This window comes from Ptiloglossa arizonensis, chromosome 8 (genome assembly GCF_051014685.1).
Source record: "Ptiloglossa arizonensis isolate GNS036 chromosome 8, iyPtiAriz1_principal, whole genome shotgun sequence".
NCBI lineage: Eukaryota > Metazoa > Arthropoda > Insecta > Hymenoptera > Colletidae > Ptiloglossa > Ptiloglossa arizonensis.
In genome coordinates, this window is record NC_135055.1 from 16,060,362 (window position 1) to 16,081,612 (window position 21,251).

Sequence of the window (21,251 nt, forward strand, 5' to 3'; positions counted from 1 at the left end):
ACACTCCTTTGTTCGTTTCTTTCGGTAACTGTTTAGAAGGAACAGGTAGACACCAAACGTGTCGGACAATTTATGCAATCGATGTTACATCGAGGTCGATTTGTTTAAAAATATATTTTCCCTCGTATGGGTATTCGATCAAGGAAACGAGAAGTAGAAAAAGCGAACAACGAGGATGGACAAGGAAATCGGGATTCCATTTCCATTGTATGCACATAATGTTACCATACTCGATCGCGTTTATAATTAAATATGTTTATGGTCGCGGAGCGAAAGGAAACACGCCGTTAATTATCGATTCAATTTTCTTTCTCATGAGTGTCGTTTATGCTCAACAAAGAGAGATTCTTCGCGGCGCTGAGCCAACGCTAAATTCGGACAGTATGGACACATACACGGTGTATGAGTCACCTAACACACTGGAACCTAAAATATCTACGCTACTTTTCACGATACGAAGAAATGCCTATGAAAAAGTAGCGAACGACACGGTGGAAATTACAGGGTGATTCAAAAATCCATGTACCATGGAGGGTGTGAATCTACGCACTAAGATGGATTAAGAGTGTCCTGAGAACGTATGTTCTACGTACTTTAGTTCCCGAGTTACGGACGATCGAAGAAAATTTATTTCTTTTAATATTTCTGGATCAATTTCTTCCACAGGTCATCTTCTCAACTACGCACAATACATCGTCAGCTTCTGTTCAGTACACGATAGATTAAACTGACCATATCTCGGAAACTAAGGTACACAGGACATTTTTTACTCGTCTGAAGAATTTCTACCGCAGGTCATCTTCTCAACTCCGCACAGTACATCGTCAGCATCCGTGGAGTGCACGATAGATTAAACTGACCACATCTCAGAAACTAAAGTACATAGGACATACGTTCATAGGACATATTTTACTCAATCTGAATAATTTCTACCGCAGGTCATCTTCTCAACTACGCACAGTACATCGTCAGCATCCATGGAATACACGATAAATTAAACTGGCCATATCTCAGAAACTAAGGTACATAGGATACAAGTTCATAGGACCTTTTTTATTCGTCTTAACTCGTATATTCACCCTCCGCTCTCCCACCCTTTTTCTGGGGGTCTTACTACCCTAAATACACACGATAACGATACCACCGGATTAACGGCTCGCTAGATTTGATCCTTTCGGCCGGATGTGACGCGAAACAACGCGTGTCTGGCTGTCGAGACGAATCCCCAAGCGAGATCGATCGTTTCGCTCGTAAACAAACCTGTTGCACGTTCCGCGGTGGAATTCGTTACGGCGCGTTTTCTTCTGCCGCGGATCCGCGGGAAAGAAACCGAACGCGTCGCTTAAATATTTCCGCGGTCCGGATTCCCGATAAATCACGCGCGGCGGTTATCGGCGGCTCGCGCCATAAGATTAATCGGTCTCGAACCGCCTTGAGGCTCGTCGATCGACGATAAAACGATAGAACGACCACCACCGACACCTGAATAATTCCTACCGGGCCCGGAGACGGTGCAGAACGATCGCGATAATCGGTACGTTGAACCGACTGCGTCTTCCTTTTAGGAAACCTGTAAATCCTGTATACGAACCGCGCTCGATCGTTGCCAGGGAACGATCCGGCGGGACGAATCACGGCTCAATCGATCCCTTTATTTAATTCCGAACGGGAGAACCTACGACACGCGTCCGCGAGAATGGAAGGTGCACGGAAATGGCGGTGAAACGCTCGCCGCGGGTTTAACCGTAGGTGGCATTCTTTCCGCGTGGAAAACACGTCGTCTTTAACGTCGTTGCTCTCCATCGGCGTGGTCAAAGGAATTACGAGGGTCGTTCGAAAAACAAGCCTTTTTACCAAAATTTTTTCACCAAACGAGAATCGAACTATAGGAGGTGTGCTTGATGGCTGACCAGACAAGGTTTTATTTACAAATGTTTCGGTATTGTAAAATCGATAAACGGTAGTTGAGATTTCTCACAGAAATTTATATTCTGAGAAAATTTATTTTTATTCTTTCTTCAATTTGTATACTCGAGAAATTTATGTTTATTCTTTCTTCAATTTGTGTTCTCTGGTAATTTGTGTTTATTCTTTCTTTAATTTGTATTTTTGAGTAATTTATGTTCATTCTTTCTTTAATTTGTATTCTCGAGTAATTTATGTTTATTCTTTCTTTAATTTGTATTCTCAAGTAATTTATGTTTATTTTTTTTTCAATTTACATTGGGACAACATGTCGAACATATTGCGACACTTATCGAAAGTGAATTTGAAACTGTTATAAATATTTGATATTTTATATCGTAAAAGAGGTAGGTTATTATTGCGTGTGTTACTGAATTATGTTGTCGAAATATATTGCGTTATGAACGATATGTACATACAGAGAAATTAAATTATTGTTAGCTTGTAAAAAGTAACTACCGAGAAAATCGTACTCTTTGATCAACACTCGTAACAATAATTTATAGCGTCTTAATATTATTGTATGATTCTTCCTACACTTATTCATACGTTGTAATTATTAATATATATATATATTGGCGACTTAAATTATTGACTCTGGATTTAATTATTTACAGGACTTACGCAAGAAAAACAACGGTATTCGTACAAAATGTTGCTACATTCCCGTTTGTGGTAAGTTAAAGTATAAAAAACGAACGATAAAAGCAATCAACCATTTTGCCTGACTAATGCTGCGCAAAGAGAATGGAAACTTTTTCCATGCGGTGTACCAAAACCAACAAAGTCAATTTTGACTATATCTATTTGTCCTCGATTATATTCCATTCTTCATTATAATTTGCAAATACTAATTTCTGCTTTCCTAGTTTATTAACGCAACAATAATTAAAAACTGGTAAAATAATTAAATTAAACGAAAGACATTTTTTCCAATTTTATTTGCAACTTTCGAAAAGCGCACTGTACATTTGGAGGTTAACCTCTCTAAAATTTCATTTCACCGATTCGTTCTGTTTCTAGGGGGACCAGCGAGACTCGAGACATTTTTTTCAATTTTATTTGCAACTTTCGAAAAGCACACTGTACATTTGGAGGTTAACCTGTCTGAAATTGCATTTCACCGATTTGTTCTGTTTCTAGGGGGACCAGCGAGACTCGAGACATTTTTTTCAATTTTATTTGCAACTTTCGAAAAGCGCACTGTACATTTGGAGGTTAACCTCTCTAAAATTTCATTTCACCGATTCGTTCTGTTTTTAGGGGGGGCCAACGAGACTCGGGACACTTGTTTTTCTTTTCTTTTTTTTCTTTTTTCATTTTGAGATCACCGTTTTAAGGCGGACTTGAATCACTCTCGCGTCGCGGCTCGGCAACATTCCAAGCGTGTTCCCCCGCTCCGCGCGAACGCAGCAATTACCCATTATTCTTGCGATATCGTTCGGTACTTTTTGCCAGCTCGTTAACGGCCGAGCGGATTGTGCAACGTGGAAAAGGTTCGAGCGATCTCGAAGATGAAGAGCGGCGGCGCAGACCAGTACGATGCTGACCGAAAAAGTGAAAACACGCCGAGGCGAAAGAGTCGAGGGAACGAGGGGGGAGCTCGAGGGAATAAGTAGGCCTCTCCCCGCGTGAATGTCGTGCAGTGAACTTTGCCCTTTTGACTACGACACCAAGACGAATGCACCCAAAATCCAACGAGGGCGAAAAACACCGAACGCTCGATTATCGATCGTACGTTGTTTATTTTACAGCGTTTCGCAACGAGGCGGTGAGAATTAAACAATGTTGATTTTCCTACGAGACGAAACAAATATTTTGACGAAAATTTACAGAAACAATTTTTTTCAGAGATGAAAAAAGTTCTGCCAACAATCTACAAATGTCCGACACGCGTATGGTGATTTTTCAACATTTCGCACGGACTTTGAAATAACTAACAGAGAAACCTTCTCAAATTGGACCACAATCTTTATCTGAATTAACCGAGACAATGACTAACTTAGGGTTGTAGCTCCTCTTCTTCTTTATAATCATCCTCCTCCTTACCCTCCTCTTCTTGCTATTTATTTTCCTCCTCTTTACCTCCCAACCCACTATTTCAATTTTTTCACGTATATATATTTAATAATCTCGCATGTACGTATTTTTGTTACATTACTCAGGTAGCTGTTTCGTCGAGCGAAGAATATTTAAAGATTAATTTTAAGTTCGTACTGTATCCTACCTACCACTACAACGTAATCAATTCTTCCATTCTTTGCTTGGGTATTACGTGGAAGAAAGAACAATCAATGTTTTTCCAAATATCATCCTTTTGTTAACGTTTGGAAGCACCCTGTACGCGAGACGCGTGCCTTTTCGCGTAATTGATCGGCCGAACTCGGATAAACAACCGATCGGAGATACTGTCGTCGACCGCCTTTCATCGATGCAAATGCACACTTGTATTTCACGGTGCTGAGTCGCGATAGTAGAACTTTTCGCTGTCGTTATCGTTGGCCTTTGGAGCCCAACACTCCCACGTATACCACCTTTCTGCATGCTCGGGATAAACGCGTAGGTGAGGACCGTCGATCGGGCGGCACCAATGATATTCATCTGGCAATTTCATTTTGTAATGATCCCTGGAACAAGCGGCAACCAGGTGACGGTGTTGTTTCGCGATACTCGTTGAAAATAAAACGCGTACGCGAGGCACGTAAACGCGCAAACAAAACGGCAGGTCTCTGTATTTTGAATTTCGTATTACCTTTTTTTTTTTTTTTGTTTTCTGTTTGTTCCTTTTTTTTCTTTTTTGTTTTTGCACGGTCGGTGGTTACGCGCATTTGTCAGAAAAATTCCGACGCGTGCACGGAAAAAGAAACAGTTGTTTCGAAATTCACGATTCGCGCGTCAACTATGCCGGGAATTTCACGAATAATTTAATATTCGATTGTTTTGCGGGCATTCGAACGCTACGAACGAATTTGGAATACTCGACGGTTCGAATGTCGTTGCTGAAGTAAGGAAGTATTCGTGGATTTGCAATCTTCGAGCAATTCATTAACGATGTGCTTAAATATTAAACGTGGTGGTAATTGTAACCTATTCTTTTCCCTTATCTTTACATTCCCTTTTTTTTTACCTCTTTTTAATCCTCCTTCTGCTCTTCCTCTCCAAATTTATTTATTACTACTCGGTTTGATTAATTGCAAGTGTGTAAGTTCTGTTTTAGATTCATTGCGAAGATATCAAATTGAAATATTATTAAAAAACAGCATCCGAAGTGGTAACTTTAATTTTCAGCTTAGATTAAGTTATCTTTAAGACCATCATCTACAAATCTCTGTACTGTGTTAAGCAATTATTGAGTAAGTAACTTATATTTTTTCGCTTGTTTGTTTCTCCGTTCGATCACCTCTGCTAGTTGCATATGCTACTGACCGTCGTATAACTAGATCGCACGGTCAGTTGCAGTCTTTCCTGATGTATTCGTTTCGAAAGACATTTTTGTTTCTGCTTCTATGGAAGTATACGATTTGGGAATGAAAATCTCTCTTTGTCATTTTTCCTAAGTCGTGTCCACACTTGCGTGGCTCAAATTAAAAAAGACTTCACTAAGTGGTTCACTAAGAGAAAGAACCCACCAATAAAAAGAGACACAACAAACATCTACTACGAGCAATGTAAAAACCCACAACAGAGTGAACATGAAATAAATTATAATTTGAAAAAGAGAAAGAAACGAAATCGATCTAGTTCTAGCAGAATTAAATAAGGGAAAGTGTATAAAACTTCGGATCCTTCTATCTCCTCCGTTTAGTAATCTCGATTATAATAAGTGTAAAGGAAAATCGATGAAACTTTAACTCCATCTATCTCTCTCCACTGCTAAAACAACGAGACGCGAAATCGTCGTGACCAACAACCGATATAGTAGCAGCCACTGCTCGTAATTCACGTGTCGCGATGCTCGAGAACCGAAAGGGTCGTGGCAATTTCGCGAAAATCTCGCAATCGGAGGATTATTTACCTCCGAGACTCGTTAACCCCTTGGTCTACGATAAGTGTGAGACTCGTAGTAAGGAAATCTAGCCCAACACAATAACCACATCTTGAAAAGAAAAGAAATGTAGCATTCACGAGGATAGCGAGGGCAAAAACTTCTGCCATAACTCGACACTTAAATTAGTATTTATTTAATATTTATAATAATATCTGTATAACTTCATTACCGTTAAAGTTTTCTATAAATTGAAATTAAAAGTTACCGTTGAGTATGGCACGCGTTATCGAAACTCAAATCATAGAGCAAGGGGTTAAAATAGGCGTCGTTGAAACGTCCTGGATCGAACAAAGCGGCTCGAGTCGCTCGTGACAGCCCACATTTTGTTCCTCGTGCACTTTTACTCCGCGACTGTGCACGCGGTCCGTCCTTGCTGCGACCCAAATACCACGGTTCTCCATCGTCGGAATCCTTAGTAACGACGCTCGATCTCGACTAGTGGTGCATCTTCCGCGATGGAGAAATGTCATCGAACTGCTCGCGAGCGGACCCGATGATCCGGCTCTACGAATAGAGCGTTACATTTTCAGAGTGGCTCGCGTCTACCGGCAATCAGACTTGCAACTCGGCGATCCAACTTCGTGTTCCGTGTGTCACAAGCTACGGCTCGACCAGCATCTCCCGTTCCTAAGTTGAGAGGTAGTCAAGTTCGTGGATTTTTAAAAAAACAAACGTGGATTTTTAAAGAATGTTTACTTCTATAGGAGTTAGACTTTTTTTTTAGTTATTTTTAGTTGGTATTTTTTTTTATTTTTTTTTAGTATACAATATGTAAAAATTAGCACGGCACACGGTTGATTTTAAAGGGCCATTTTTAAGAAGTTCTTTTGATTTTGATTTATGGAAAAAGAAATTGAAATTAAACTATCAAAATGGCGACTCTAAAGCAGGGAAGTGTCATTGTTCATTGAGAAAAAGGAACATTTCTTTTATCTTTCTCTCTCCTTAGATTATATTTGGTACACAATCTTCCTTACTAACAGTAATTAAAATTAAACAAATCTCTACGTGTTCTTTCATAAAAATACAAATCGAAGAAGAACAAACTTTATTTAATACACGATATTTTTTTAGATATTAAAATTTTAATTCTTTTAGAATTTATTTCTTTTATTAGATATTAATTCTTTATGTAATACACAATTGGACTACCTAGATTATTTTAATTTCGTTAGAAGTACTTCTTTCCATACCTCTTCGTATCTATTGTCTCACCGATGTCGCGAAACCGATATACACATCCTCGTATCGTTATCGGTTTACATTTTGTATCCAATTATCATTTTAACGCCGATACGCTCTTAATGGATGACTTCCTTTTCGTCTGTTTCACGAGATAATTCCGTACCATGATGCAGAATCTGTAATCGGGATGTAATTATACGAAGTATTCATTAATATTACTGAGCGATACATTCGATCGAACTGCTCGTACAGCGATTAATTCGGTTAATGAGGATTTCGTTGCACAGATACAGTTTCTAGTTAATTCAATGCGTGGAATTCTATCGGCGTGTTGCTTCGTCGTGACAATATCGCTTGCAAAGTTAATTTAATGCGATATCATACACACAGAGATGATAATTCAGTTCGATTTCTCTGTAACGAAAACATTGACGATCTATTCGAATTCTTTAAATTACTTAGAACACAGATATGTTTCTGTTTCGTTGCAAAACGAATAGAAAGCTATCGAAAAAGAAACATTCAACTGTGAAAACAATATCAACCTTTCCCTTGCCTTAATTTCTTCGTAATGACAGCAAAAATGAGAGTATCGAAAATCGTCCAAACTGTGAACAAAATAAATAATTTCCCTCTACGATAAGAACTACCCCTAGAATGTCTTGAATCCGGGGTTTCTCTGCGTCGTTTAACATTACCAGGGGAATGATACAAATCTTTGACTCGAACATTACGAGAAACGTATAACGAATCAGGATAAAATCACGATCTATTAAAACACTGGTGGAAGAAATCGTTCAGAGAACGAACGAAGCTTCGTTTATATTCCAGAGACACTGTTAAAGTCCCTCTCGCTGTTTCACTCGAGATGGAACAACGCGGTGTCCGGTGTCCAGTTTTCGAAATTCAATTTCATGCAAATCGATCTTCTCGTCGACAAAGTTTCACGGAAAATCTGCTCATCCTGGAGCCACACCCTGTTTATATTATCGCGCCGATGCGTGTATACGCGAACCATGTGTGAAGGATGTGTTTTGCATACGGCCGTACGTACGGATAAAGGACGACTCCGCGGGCAGGTAGCTCGAGATGCAGCGAGGAATCGAGTTCAAGGACCTCGCTTTTCCGGAATAGAATGCAAGCCGCGCTCACTGTTTATGTGAATATACCAAGTAGCTAGATGTGCACTCTTAACAGCCGACTCGGCGATCTGTATTCAGGAAATACATTCCCGAAGAATGTTCCGCCGACTGTACGCTTCCTTTCGAAAGCTTCTAAGGGCGGGAAGTCGAACAACTATGGAACGGGGAAACATAATACTGGAATCATCGACAAATAATGAGGACTTAATTAAATCTAGAGTTCTATTAAACTCTGAGACGATTGAACCAGTATAGACGTATTTGAGTTACGAAGTATCGAAGTATAGAAGTATCGAGGTATTAGAATATCAAAGTATCGAAGTTATTAATCGTCTTCTGAAAAGTCACTGCATGTCAATCGCGCAGAAGATTCGAATAGAAATTCCGAAAACATTTCGAAAATTCACATTCGCGAACAAAAAATCGTTCGCGCTCGAGGATTTTGCAATATCTTGAAGTTTATTTGTCATAATTATTAACAACCGTCGTAGGAACATAGTTTAAACAATTATTGATAATGTCCTAGTATAAATAATAGCTTGAAATATCATTTCGTTGAAGTATTCTTCGTTCACCGATGAAATTTTTCATCGAGGTCCAACCGACATTGTCAAGGCTACACATATCGATTATCGATTCATAAGTGTTCATCACGATGATTTTTCTATCTAGAAATGCGATTAATCGAATTTCGCCGCTTTTGAATAAAAAATTGCAACTTCTACGCGTATTGTGTAAATTATAAGAATTAAACAAATGTTAAATTAATGTATCTAATAAACAATTGTTACTTTCCATGCTTTGAAACATTAAGAAACACGTTTATACCTCGAAACTCGAACAAAATTAATTTCTGTAGGCGAATCGATCATTTTTAATGCATAAATAAGATGCACATTGTTCGATTAATATTGGGAACATGCATAAATGTTAGTAACAATCGCGGAAATGAACAAACATTCACCGAAATCGTTCGCTTTCGCAGATTTCGCAATATCTTGACGTTTGTTTATCATAATTATTAACAAATATCATGGAAACATATTTTAAACAATTATTAACAATGTCCTAGTATAAATAATGGCTTAAAATATCATTTCGTTGAAATATTCTTTGTTTATGAAGGAATTTTTCGTTGAGGTCCAACCGACATTGTCAAGGCTACACCTATCGATCATCGCGAAAATTTTTCTATTTAGAAAAGCGATTAATTAAATTTCGCCGCTTTTGAGTAAAAAATGCAACTTCTATGCGTATTGTGTAAATTATAAGAATTAAACAAATGTTAAATTAATGTATCTAATAAACAATTGTTACTTTCCATGCTTTGAAACATTAAGAAACACGTTTATACCTCGAAGCTCGAACAAAATTAATTTCTGTAGGCGAATCGATCATTTTTAATGCATAAATAAGATGCACATTGTTCGATTAATATTAGGAACATGCATAAATGTTAGTAACAATCGCGGAAATGAACAAACATTCACCGAAATCGTTCGCTTTCGCAGATTTCGCAATATCTTGATGTTTATTTATCATATTTATTAACAATCATCGTAGGACCGTAGATTAAACCATTATTAACAATGTCCTAGTATAAATAATGGCTTAAAATATCATTTCGTTGAAATGTTCTTTGTTTAGGAAGGAATTTTTCGCTGAGATCCAACTGAAATATTCGATTAAATCGAACAAAGACAATCGAAGTAACGTAAGTGACCTTGTGGTGGGTATATAAGGAACCCCCGGTTGTTTAAAATTTCATTGTTCCTGGAGCCTCCGAGGTGGACGGACATCTTCATTTTAGGTTTACGGAGGGGAGGGGGGGGGGGACCCCCCACTTGGTAACCGGTACTGACTGCCGGTAGGCGGTGGTCAGTACTGGCGACCACTTTCTTAATTTTTTTTTTTTTTCACCTTTTTGCTTTGGTTAATTTGTTTTATTTGTTCTCTGATTGTAATTTGTACTTGTTTTTCCATGTTTACTTTCTTTGTTTAACATTTATCAATTTAGCTCCTTTAGGTAGATGTATCGGAAAACGGAGAACGAAGAACGAAGAGGATTGATGTATTGCATCCTCCGCGGGACTGTTAATTCTAAGTATAGACTAAGTTAGTTTTAAGGCCACCATGTACAAATATCTGTGATCTGCCGAGCAATTATCCAATCTTTAGCTTATTTTTGCTCGCTTGCTCGTATCTCAGTCCGGCCACCTCTGCTTGTTGCATAAGCAAGTGACCGGCCGTGGAGGTGGACCGAACGCTCGATCGCCGTCTCTTCTGGTGCGTCCGCTTTGAGAGAGAACATGCTGCGAACACAGGGGCAGGTGTTCGCACCGGTCCCTGTGGAAGCCCTAGTGCCACAAGACCCTCTCTTCGTCATCCTCCGTGAGACAGGTCCACGCTCTGCGTGGCTCCTGGCTGCGGAGTTGGGAGAAACGGGGCACTCCAAGGAGTGGACGGCGTCGCGCATTTCCTTGAGAATCGGGCCCACTGAGGGGAAACGGGACCGAGCTAGTAGGACCAACTCCACGGTTCGCGTCGCGTATTCCCCAATTTTGCCTCAATTTTCCATAATGTAATTGCTCGGCAGAATTAAACGAGGAGATCGAAGGAACATTGATTCCTTCTATCTCTGCATTTAGAATAAGTTAGTTTTAAGATTGTGATCTGCCAAGCAATTATCCAATCTTTAGCTTAATTTTGCTCGCTTCCTCGTTCCTCAGTCCGGTCACCACTGCTTTTTGTACAAGCAAGTGGCCGGCCGTGTAGGTGGTCCGAACGGTCTATCGCCGTCTCTTCCGGTGTGTCTGCTTCCAGAGGGGGCATGTTGCGAGCACAGGAGCAGGCATTTTTGCCAGTCCCTGCGAAAGCCGCCAAAATAAGACCCTCTCGTCGTAAAGATGGAGAAACGGGGCACTCCTCTAGGGGAGTGGATGGCGTCGCTCGTTTTCTCTGGAATCGGACCCACTGAAGAGAAACGGGATAGACCTAGTAGGATCAACCGCACGGTTCGTGTCGCGTCTTTCCCAATTTTGCCTCATTTTTCCATAATCTAATTGCTTGGCAGAACTAAACGAGGAGATCGAAGGAACATTGTTTCCTTCTATCTCTGGAGTTTAGTAATTTCGTTTGTACCGCGTATCGAGGGAGATCGATGGAACTTTGATTCCATCTATCTCTCTCCGGGTCTCCGCTCGCAGCAACCTCCGCGTGGTGAGACCTGGTAATCGGTATTACTTCCGACGAACAATAATTATTCGTCGTGGGTAGTACCGAGCTAATTGGCTGCGAATTTAGAATAGCTTCTATCGTTTACATTATAAGAATTAAACAAATGTAAAATTGATGCCTCGATTAAACAATCGATACTTTCTATTCCACAACGTTAAGAAACATATCAGAAACCTTCTTTCACTTGAAAAGATTTAAAACTACATTCTATATTACAAGACAATTACAAGTCTTTGGAATTGTGTTGTCATTTCCAAGAAGTTCCACGAATGAAATTTATTCGAAACATTGTCGAAAGTTCGTCCAATATTGTCTAATTTCGCATGGAGTCTCTCTTGAACTATGCATCTTCGAGAACGCGATCCAAGGAAAGGAAAAGAAGGATCTCATTAAAAGATACTTCGAAATATTACAAATTTCTGTCGTTTAATATCATAAACACTCTTCGCGTACGTTAACGATAAATTCATTGCTTAAATATCTATACAATAATCGTTGCGTACACGTGCATATACACATATATATTGACGTCAATGCATCTTGCGGACGTCTCGATGTTAAACGTGCAATCTTTCCATGCCTCGACCGGTTCCAGAAGTTAAACACGGTAGCTATCGTAAGCTTCGAGAATCCACTCGTCAGAGCCACCCTGTCCTCCAATTTACCGCGACTTTCCGCCCACCCTGTGCAACCAGGGCATTATCGTCTCTATCCGCCTTGGAATAGACGCAGTCCTTCGCCGGACACCGGTTATCGTACACAGAGCGAAGAAAACGGCATAAATTCCCGAATGCGTTGGTGTACGGTGTCATAGAGGCGACTCGTCGATCCGTGGAGGACGTTCGTGCAACGAAACGACCGTGGTAAATTTCACGGATACGCCAGGACACGACGATCCTGTTTGCGCGTTCCGCGCACGCGGTCCAAGAAAATATCCTCTTTCGTCGTCGAGACGCCAGGAGACGCGAGACGACGACGTAACCTGTTGCTGAACGCGGAGTAGGGAGTGTACTTTACGTCCATCCGCCTCGTAAAACGTAATGGTTAAGTGGCATGCAGATACGATCAGCACGGGCTACAGAATGGACAGGCACACGATGCACCGTATAAAAGGACCCGAAGCGAACCACTCGTCCCGCTGTGCACAGCGTATGAAAATTGCATCGCTCGAATCCGTTTTCCCGGCTGCAACGTCCGCGCCTAATGACACGAAGAGAAAAGTACAGACCGGTGGAGTCTCTCAGAGAGATTCGTCATTTTTGAAGATCGTTCCACGGAACTAAATTCAACCTATTCGAATAGTTTATCAACGATGTCTATAAGATACTACTGATATAGAAATAATTCGTGAGAATCTCGAAAGTGATGCTACAGGTGCAAACTGCACCGAGGAACGTCTCAAGGGAGTACGTATCTTTGTCGCGAGAAAAAAAATGGACTTTTCTCGATAGAAAAATTTATTTCCAAAAATCGTCGATGTTTCGTGTAAGTAAGTATGGTGAAGAAATTTACTCGTAAATTTGCAGTGTTTCAATGGGACCGTTTTTTATTTTATTAAGGGTCTTATCGTTTCGATACAAAATCTACTTTTAATATCAGGTTGTTCGGAAAGTTATTTCGTTTTTTCCGGTGAAAATGAAACACAATTTTTTTCAGAGTGTACAAACATTTTATTGAATTATACATTCTCCGTTTTGGAAAACGAAATGACTTTCCGAATAATCCAATGGTACGGAAAGGGTCTTGAAAAATGGAAAATAACTTTGTCGAATTCTCGAAATCGTTCGATAAAGCTTTTGCAATGTGGACGAATAAAAAAAAAGATCAATCTTTTTCAACTTACGGAGGTACGTGTCCCCTTAAACGCGTAGATCCACGAGTCGTATTCCCAAGAGCCAATTGCGAAGGTCCTCGACCGATAGTAAAATTTTCATGATTTTTATCGAGCGTCGAGAAGTCCTCGCGATCGTTTCGTAATGAAAAGTAAAACGAAAAACGAGAAACGAAAAAATATATTGGGAACGCTTTCACGGCGCAATTGACACTTTACCTTCTGTGCGAGAAGGAACGCGTCAATTGGCCTCTCCCATAGAAAAGAATTTTTCTTTCGCCGGTTCTCTTATAACAATAACACATTGTAGGATCGTGTGGTGATTCGTGAAAGGCGCTGGCATCTTCCTCTCAAATGCCACGTACACGCTGATCAGAAAGAAGATCCTGGGAACCGCCCTTTTATCTTTGGTATCGTTCGATCTTCTCGATTTCACCCGATCGTTAAAGTTTGAGAAGTTTCTTCTTCGTCTTTTCGTCGTTACACAACCGCGACGAAATAGACGGATAATAAAACGTGCATCGGCCCGAAATCTATTTCTCCCTCTTTTCATCGTAGTTACTTTTCTTCGTTTGTTGGGTGTCGGTCGATGAATCTTTCAATGTCCTCCAGATCTCCGTACCTAAAAAATGTTCAACGTGATCAATTTAACCGACAACCATCATCGTATTACTTATTATAATTTTTCCCTCCTAGTTCTCGTTGAAAATTCAATCTAACTTGCTGCACAAATATTCGATAGATCCCCTCGGTAGCCCCGACGATACTTCCCATTTCCACTCCCACAAAATTAACTAATTAATTGAAATTAATTAAAATACGTTTGAAGTTTAATTCTTAAAATCCTCCCGGTTGATTCTAGCTGATCTTCTAAGAATGAAAATTCGAGTGACCAATTGACCCAGAAATCTCTTACCAGAAACGTTTCATCGAAAGCTAACAGATCGACCAAAAGGAGGAGCAAGAAACAGGGGGCTGGAGTCCTTGAGGAAAGGTAAGATAGAAGGAAGAAACAAGAGAAAGAGCAACAGTCGGCGGTGATCGCGCTGATTTGCGGGCGCAACATTCACCAGGTCGGGCAAGGAGGAAGGCACAGTTGGTGGGGAGGGCCTTCTGGTTACGAAGGGGACTCTCGTCCTGGCTCCTGGTTACAAGGAGGAGGTGGAGGAGGAGGAGGAGGAGGGATACGAACGATTGCGCAACAATGCACTGCCACCTGCACTCGTTTCGTCACACAGCTTCAACTGACTCGACGGTAGTTGCCCGGCTCGCATTACTTTCGCCAATTAAACCGGCGGACGTAGTCGTTGTTGTTCAACTTGAATATGAAATTCCACGATTACTCCGAATTCCAATCCATTATAGATGCATCGACCGCGGTGACTGTCCCGAGGAAATCTGACCGCGGCCCGATGCGCACAGGGTGCACCGAGTGCATCGCCTAGGATGCACCTCCGACGCGACGGTGCTTTGCGATCGAAGTCGAAACTACTCGAACTATTCTGTACTCGAGCAAGCGACTCAAATATTCGACGAATGTATTATTATTCTTATATATGTTTCAATATAGTTGAAAACATGAAAGTATTTTTATTTTTATTCGCGACACCGCGATAATTCTTCTCAACGTTTAACCGATGCACGTTTATAGAATTCAATTTGTGCGGTATTCGACTTACGTGGAAAACTTTCGTCGATGGTACTCGAATTTCATGGATACATAAGTATTATGTACAGCAGAGAACAAGATCGGTTAAGTGTTGAGAAGAATTATTACGGTACTATGATTAAAGATAAAAATACTTTCAAATTTGTAGATCGGAAAATTTGAGTATTCGACATACCAAGCCGAGTACCAGACAGCAATGAAATATCAGACTTTCGATTATTTTAACCTTGTGACGCGTAAAAGATTTCTTGAAAAAAATACACGGATTTGAGTAACGTTAATTCGTTCACCTGTTCTCGTAGTATTCGCTCGTTGTTGAATTATGACGTCAATTATTCGAATTAAATACGCTGGTAAGAATATTTTCGTTACACCGTATTAACGATGAAGATCGTATTGTACACATATATACAATTTACAATTTTAGTTAATAACAATGAGAGAAAGATGCAGTTTGAAGAAACAGAGAAGGAACTATTGATAAATATCGATTGTCCACTCAAATTGATATTAAATTACATACGAAATGTAACAAACATAGGAGATACAAGTAAATTAAGTATCGTTTAGAAATTTTTAATAAATTTTCAAAAGAATATGAATGAAATTAGTTATAAAAACAAAGCGAAATTTTCTAAGTATTTTCAAAATACAAAGAAACAGATATTTTCAGCCGAATTCGATTTATGCGATGAAATTAATTGCCAATTAAGAAAAATTTCCTTTTTGGAGCCTTATACATCTGGTCTCAACGTCTTCCATGCGGATTTAACATATTTAATAGTCACATATGAACGTAAGTATATACATCATATGGTCTATCATTTATTTTAAATATTGTTTCTGTAGGAGACTCAAATGGCCAAATAATAAATTTTACACCGCTCCATACTGAAAAAACAGCAACAAGATGCATTGACATTTTATTAAAGACCCACATATCGCATAAAAAAAGTTCATCTGTTAAATCTTCATTAAAAAGGAAACAATAATCCAAGCAAAATAGAAGAATCATAGTTATGGCAAATTGATAACTATATCTTAAAATATATACTACAAATTGATAATTATATTTGAAATATATACTGCACCTTTATGTTTCTACATACAAATGTTGTGTTTTTTCTTCTTCAAAGAAAATCAATCGTGTTAAATAAAGCAATATATATTGTTACAAAATTTTTACAAGAGATCTTTATCAAATTCTTTAAAATTTCTTTTTATCGGTGTTATATTATTAAATTTTCCATGCTTGCCTAGTCCTGAGGTAAATTGTTTTGCTCCTTTAACACCTTCCTCGAATAGTAAATGAGATGCATTATCTTTCTCAAATTGTAAAGCTTCTTCTAATTGTTTAGCAGAAAATGTAGCAAAATGAGCAGAAATACGGTCTGCAAGTAGACTTCTTCGAGGAAACTTAATAATTGATTTAGCAAAGTTTACTGCAGTGCCTAATGCTGTAAGTAAAAGAATATTCTTGTATTTGAGAACATTTATGTTACACATTTTATTATTTACTGTTGAATATAAAACCCTACCTGTACCAGGAGCTGTATTCTTATTAATTAAACCCCACTGAAATGCTTCATTTGCAGTAATAGGACGACCAGTTATGATAACTTCCATTGCTCTTGCATACCCAATTAAAGCAGGTAAGCGAACAGTACCCCCACATAGTATAGGAATACCAAAACGCCTATTTAAAAATCCTAGTATTGCATTGTCTTCCATTACTCTCATGTCTGTCATTAGGGCAAGTTCAAATCCTACCCCTACAGCATATCCAGTTATAGCAGAAATTAAAGGCTTTTTACTTAATTCAATTTTGTCGGCCTATAAACAATTCAATAATTAATATAATATAAATAACTTTGTACGAGTATTCACAAAATTGTTTACTATACCAATGGACCAAATTGTGGTAAAACTTCTTCGTTTTTCCCATCGTACTGTGCAATTTCGTTAAGATCATAGCCACTACAAAAGTTACCTCCTATGCCATGAAGTATACCAACTACAGATTTTTCATCATTTTCAAATTTATCTAATTCCTCTGTCAATTCTTGTGTAGTTACAGAATTTAAGCAATTCTTTTTTTCAGGCCGATTTATACCAATTAGAGTAATTTCTTCAAAATGTTCTACTAGAATATTTTTTTCTACAATAATTTATAATTATTACTATATACACTACAAACAAATTTTATTCTAAATTTTATACAAGGTAAAATGTGTTAATAATTATTAAATTTAAAACTACTATTTGACTTTAGTCTGTTGCATTATATTCTCTAACTGATCATCGCATTTGACAATTGTATTTAAAATTGTATTAATTACAAAACAATTGTTTACCTTTTTCTTCTTCAACCTTTATATTTTCAACCGATTTTGAGGTTAAACATCTTTTTAAATAAACTTTGCAGTATTGATTAGTTGTGCCTGCTAATCTCTTTAAAGAATGCATTTGTGATGCCGAATTTTGTTTAAAATTTTACAAAAGTTATCATAAGCCTTTTGTAACTATATTATTTATGTTAAACAAGAAAGATACTTTTAACCTAACTCGTTTTGTAATCAAATATTCGAATATCAACACACTTCTTATTGGAGAAGAATCAATTTACAAAATCGTCACTGTGCGTTTGCATAGCGTCAACATTGTATTTTAAATATTCAAGGTATGTTTATATTGTAAGAATTGACAAACCAATCTATTTGATGAGAACGCGTCTTAAAGTACCTAACCAAGGTTTTACAAATGTCAAAATAGCTTTACACACTTTACATTTAAACGTGTCTAATTAATTGGAAATCGCCGTTCTTTACGTTTTATAAGTAACAATTTTATAAAATAACATAAATTTACAAACAGAGCTTTGAAAATGGAAGACTTGCAAAAATTAGAAGAAGAAGCCAAAGCAAGGGCAACAAAATATGTATCAAATTTGTTGCAACGTCCAGGTCAATTGGAAAAAATTGATATGTACAAACGTAGAATAAGCCGGAAAAAAGCTTCTGTTGAAACTATGCTCAAAACTGCAATGCAAAGTCAATTAGATGGAGTTCGTGTAGGTTTTGAACAACTCCAAAGTTCTTTAGAGAGTATTGCTTCCATAAAGCAACATTTAAATGATATTGGTGAGTTGTTCAATCAAGTTCCAGAATTAAATGCAAAATTACAAGCTGTACAGGAGGAAAACATGCGTCATTCGCAATACGTTACTGCCAAAGAAAATTTAAAACATACATTTACTGTTCCTGATAGTGTTGAGAAGACTAAGCAATGGATAAATGAGGGTAAACTTTTACATGCTCATCAAAGCATTATGGATCTTGAAAACTCAAGAGATGATTTGTTATATGAACTTCATAAGCTTCCAAATCAATCACCAGCTGATACAGTCATGTTAAAAGCTTACTTAGAAGACATTGAAATGCTTTCACAGTTAATGGAAAAGCAAATTAGATTAGTCCTAAGTCGTACATTGAACACTGTCAGAAAAGAACCTACAGTAATCGTAACAGCTTTAAGAATTATAGAAAGAGAAGAGAAAGCAGATCATTTTGCCATTCAAAGGCATAAACAGAGTGGGTTTATGCCACCTGGAAGACCTAAAAAATGGAAAGATATGGCAATGAAAGTCCTTGAAAAATCTGTAGCTAATAGGATCGAAGGAACTCATGTTGAAGAAAGGGCAGATAATAAGATGTGGTTAGTTAGGTACTTGGAACTTACAAGGCTTCTAATTTTGGAAGACTTAAGAGTTGGTAAAACTTTATGTGAACCCTGTTTTCCACCTTGGTATAATATTGTAAGAACTTTTGTTAAAATGTATCACACAAGCTTGTCTCAACATTTAAAAGATATAATTGCCAATGGTTTAGAAGGAAATGAATATGTTTCCTTACTATCATGGATTATGAATACTTATACTGGACCAGAATTAATGCAGCATCCTGAATTAAATATTGATACAAGTGATATTGGTCCTCTGTTGAGTCCTGAAATTATAAATGACCTTCAAGAAAAATACTTGAAAAACATGTGCCAAAATTATGAGGATTGGATGAGGAAAACTTTAGAAACTGAAAAAGTTGACTGGTGGTGTGGAGTGTTACCAGAAGGAAGTACTCAAGAGACATACTACCACACAGCAGCACCTGTAATTATATTTCAAATGATTGATCAGAATCTTCAAGTTACAAAAACAATTAGCATTGACTTAACAGCACAAGCATTAGTACTATGCATTGAGCAAGTTATTAAATATGGATTTATGTACAGACAAGCAATACTGGAATTCAAAAATAAACATTTTGAGGATAGAAGTCAAGTACCGTACTTTACTCATCACATGATAACAGTTGTTAATAATTGTTTACAATTCACAGAATTGGCCCAACAAATGAAACAAATTTATTGGGTTCCTAATACTAGTGGAGATGCCACTGTTAAATTTGAAAATCTGTTATCAAATTATCAACAGTTACGAAATGAAGCAGCAGCCATTCTACTAGAAGAATCTTTCTTGGATTTAGAGTTACAGTTTCAAGATTTAATTACTCCTAAATGGCTATCATCTCCTATTCCAGTAGAGACTATTTGCGTGACCTTGGAAGATTATTTTCAAGATTACAATCATTTATGTCCAAAGAATTTTGAATATGTCATTACAGAAGCACAGAATCTAATTGCAAAACGTTATATTTCTGCTATGATGCAACGAAAAATATCTTTAAAAACATATGATGAGTGTTTAACATGCACTTCAAAAATAATGACAGAAGCAGACAAACTGAAGAATTTTTTTGATCGAATAGCTCCAAAAGTAGGAAACTTCAATTCTCCATTTGAAATAATCAAACGCCTAGCAGAAGTATTGCGTTGTGAAGACTCTGAAATACTTTCTCTTGATTTACATTCCTTGGTTGAAAAATATCCAGATATGACTGAAGACCATTTAGTAAGATTACTAGGTCTTAGAGGTGATATTTCTCGTAGCGAAGCAAGAGAAAAAGTTTCATTCATTTTAGAAGCTCAGCGTAATCGTAAAGCTCCACAATCTATCACGCATAGCATATTCAAACAAATAGTTATACAGGATAGTTTTCTTAGTTGGAAGCCTTGAGATTTAAAAACAAATTGCAAATTAATTTTTTACATATCACTATTGAAGGAGATCTAGAAGTGGTACAATGTACTTAAGTGACAAAATAATTAGTATAAATAATATACATAAATCAATAATCAGAAATAGAATTGTTAGCAATTATAATGTAAATAAATATTTCAAATCATTTTTTAATTTAAATCATAATAGATTTGATATTTTAACAGAAGAAAATATTATTTATCATTAATAATCATGATTGAATATTGAATACCAGATATTCTTTTATTCTATAATGGTTACACTAATATTTATATTGTTTAGTTTGTATGGAAATATGTATGTATGTACATATATGTATATGTATATATTATATTGCACATGTCTATAAATTTTTAACAGTTTTAATTCTTTGCAGCTTGGATTTGAAATTATAAACAATACAATAATCAATTCCCTGCCTTAGCAACTGAACTGATCTAGATATTCATTGTAGATAGTTGTATTTATATATAGTCATAGATGTATATCATTATCAATAGGAGAAGAAAAAAAAACAAAAATGAAAGAAGTAAAATACAATAAAAACAATATGCCTGAACGTTTATTTATTTTACAGATAAATAATGTATTATAAGAAATATTCAAAAAATACAGAGGCTTAAGAAAACTTCGTATATGATCGTTTAAAAATACAATTTACTTAAAAAAGAGGTTAATAGTTGAATATGACTAATCGGGATAATATTGTTCATTTAATGTAAAATAATGATATTATTGTATATTATTGTTAAATCTGTTACTTAATTGATTTATAGTAAGATATGTAAATTAATTAAGCCTTTACATTCATTACATATACTGTAAATAAATATTAATATTAGCTTTATATTAGAATTACAACTTTGTACATTTAAAGAATATTTTGTTCCTAACTAGAAAATTCTAGAAAAAGGTCAATAGAAAGAAAACCGTTTATTTTATTTTTAATCTATTTAATTATATGTTGTTACAACTATAAATGTATTTAACACTTAATATTGTTAAGAAGCAATCTGTAC

The 21,251-nt window shown here is 37.1% G+C and overlaps 2 protein-coding genes across 4 annotated transcripts; one reads left to right on the forward strand and one right to left on the reverse strand.

Annotated features, from left to right (window-relative positions):
* Positions 1–11,761: 11,761 nt before the first annotated feature.
* Positions 11,762–17,802, reverse strand: LOC143150259 (short-chain-enoyl-CoA hydratase). 3 transcript variants are annotated; one of them, XR_012993006.1, is made up of 6 exons: positions 17,432–17,802; positions 16,982–17,235; positions 16,616–16,910; positions 16,334–16,534; positions 13,421–14,030; positions 11,967–12,777 (listed from the first exon to the last, which is right to left on the reverse strand). XR_012993006.1 is itself a non-coding variant. In XM_076318406.1 (5 exons), exons 1-5 carry the CDS (start codon positions 17,541–17,543, stop codon positions 13,942–13,944), a joined length of 951 nt encoding a protein of 316 aa, XP_076174521.1. In that variant the 5' UTR covers positions 17,544–17,802; the 3' UTR covers positions 11,762–13,941. The 3 variants fall into 3 exon arrangements, 2 of the variants coding, with proteins under 2 accessions (XP_076174521.1, XP_076174522.1); XM_076318406.1 differs by having other exon boundaries at positions 11,762–14,030; XM_076318407.1 differs by lacking the exons at positions 11,967–12,777; positions 13,421–14,030 and having other exon boundaries at positions 16,177–16,534.
* On the forward strand, positions 17,723–20,368 carry Sec6 (Exocyst complex component Sec6). Its single transcript, XM_076318405.1, has one exon. It carries the CDS (start codon positions 17,962–17,964, stop codon positions 20,206–20,208), a length of 2,247 nt encoding a protein of 748 aa, XP_076174520.1. The 5' UTR covers positions 17,723–17,961; the 3' UTR covers positions 20,209–20,368.
* The last annotated feature ends 883 nt before the right edge of the window (positions 20,369–21,251 follow it).

Excerpts from the sequence above, each read along its gene's own strand:
- LOC143150259 (XM_076318406.1), bottom strand. The coding sequence starts at position 17,543 with ATGCATTCTTTAAAGAGATTAGCAGGCACAACTAATCAATACTGCAAA. Across the intron at positions 17,236-17,431 it reads AAAGGTTGAAGAAGAAAAAG|AAAAAAATATTCTAGTAGAA; the intron begins GTAAACAATTGT and ends AAATTATTGTAG. Across the intron at positions 14,031-16,333 it reads ACAATTTACCTCAGGACTAG|GTACGGAGATCTGGAGGACA; the intron begins GCAAGCATGGAA and ends AACATTTTTTAG.
- Sec6 (XM_076318405.1), top strand. The coding sequence starts at position 17,962 with ATGGAAGACTTGCAAAAATTAGAAGAAGAAGCCAAAGCAAGGGCAACA.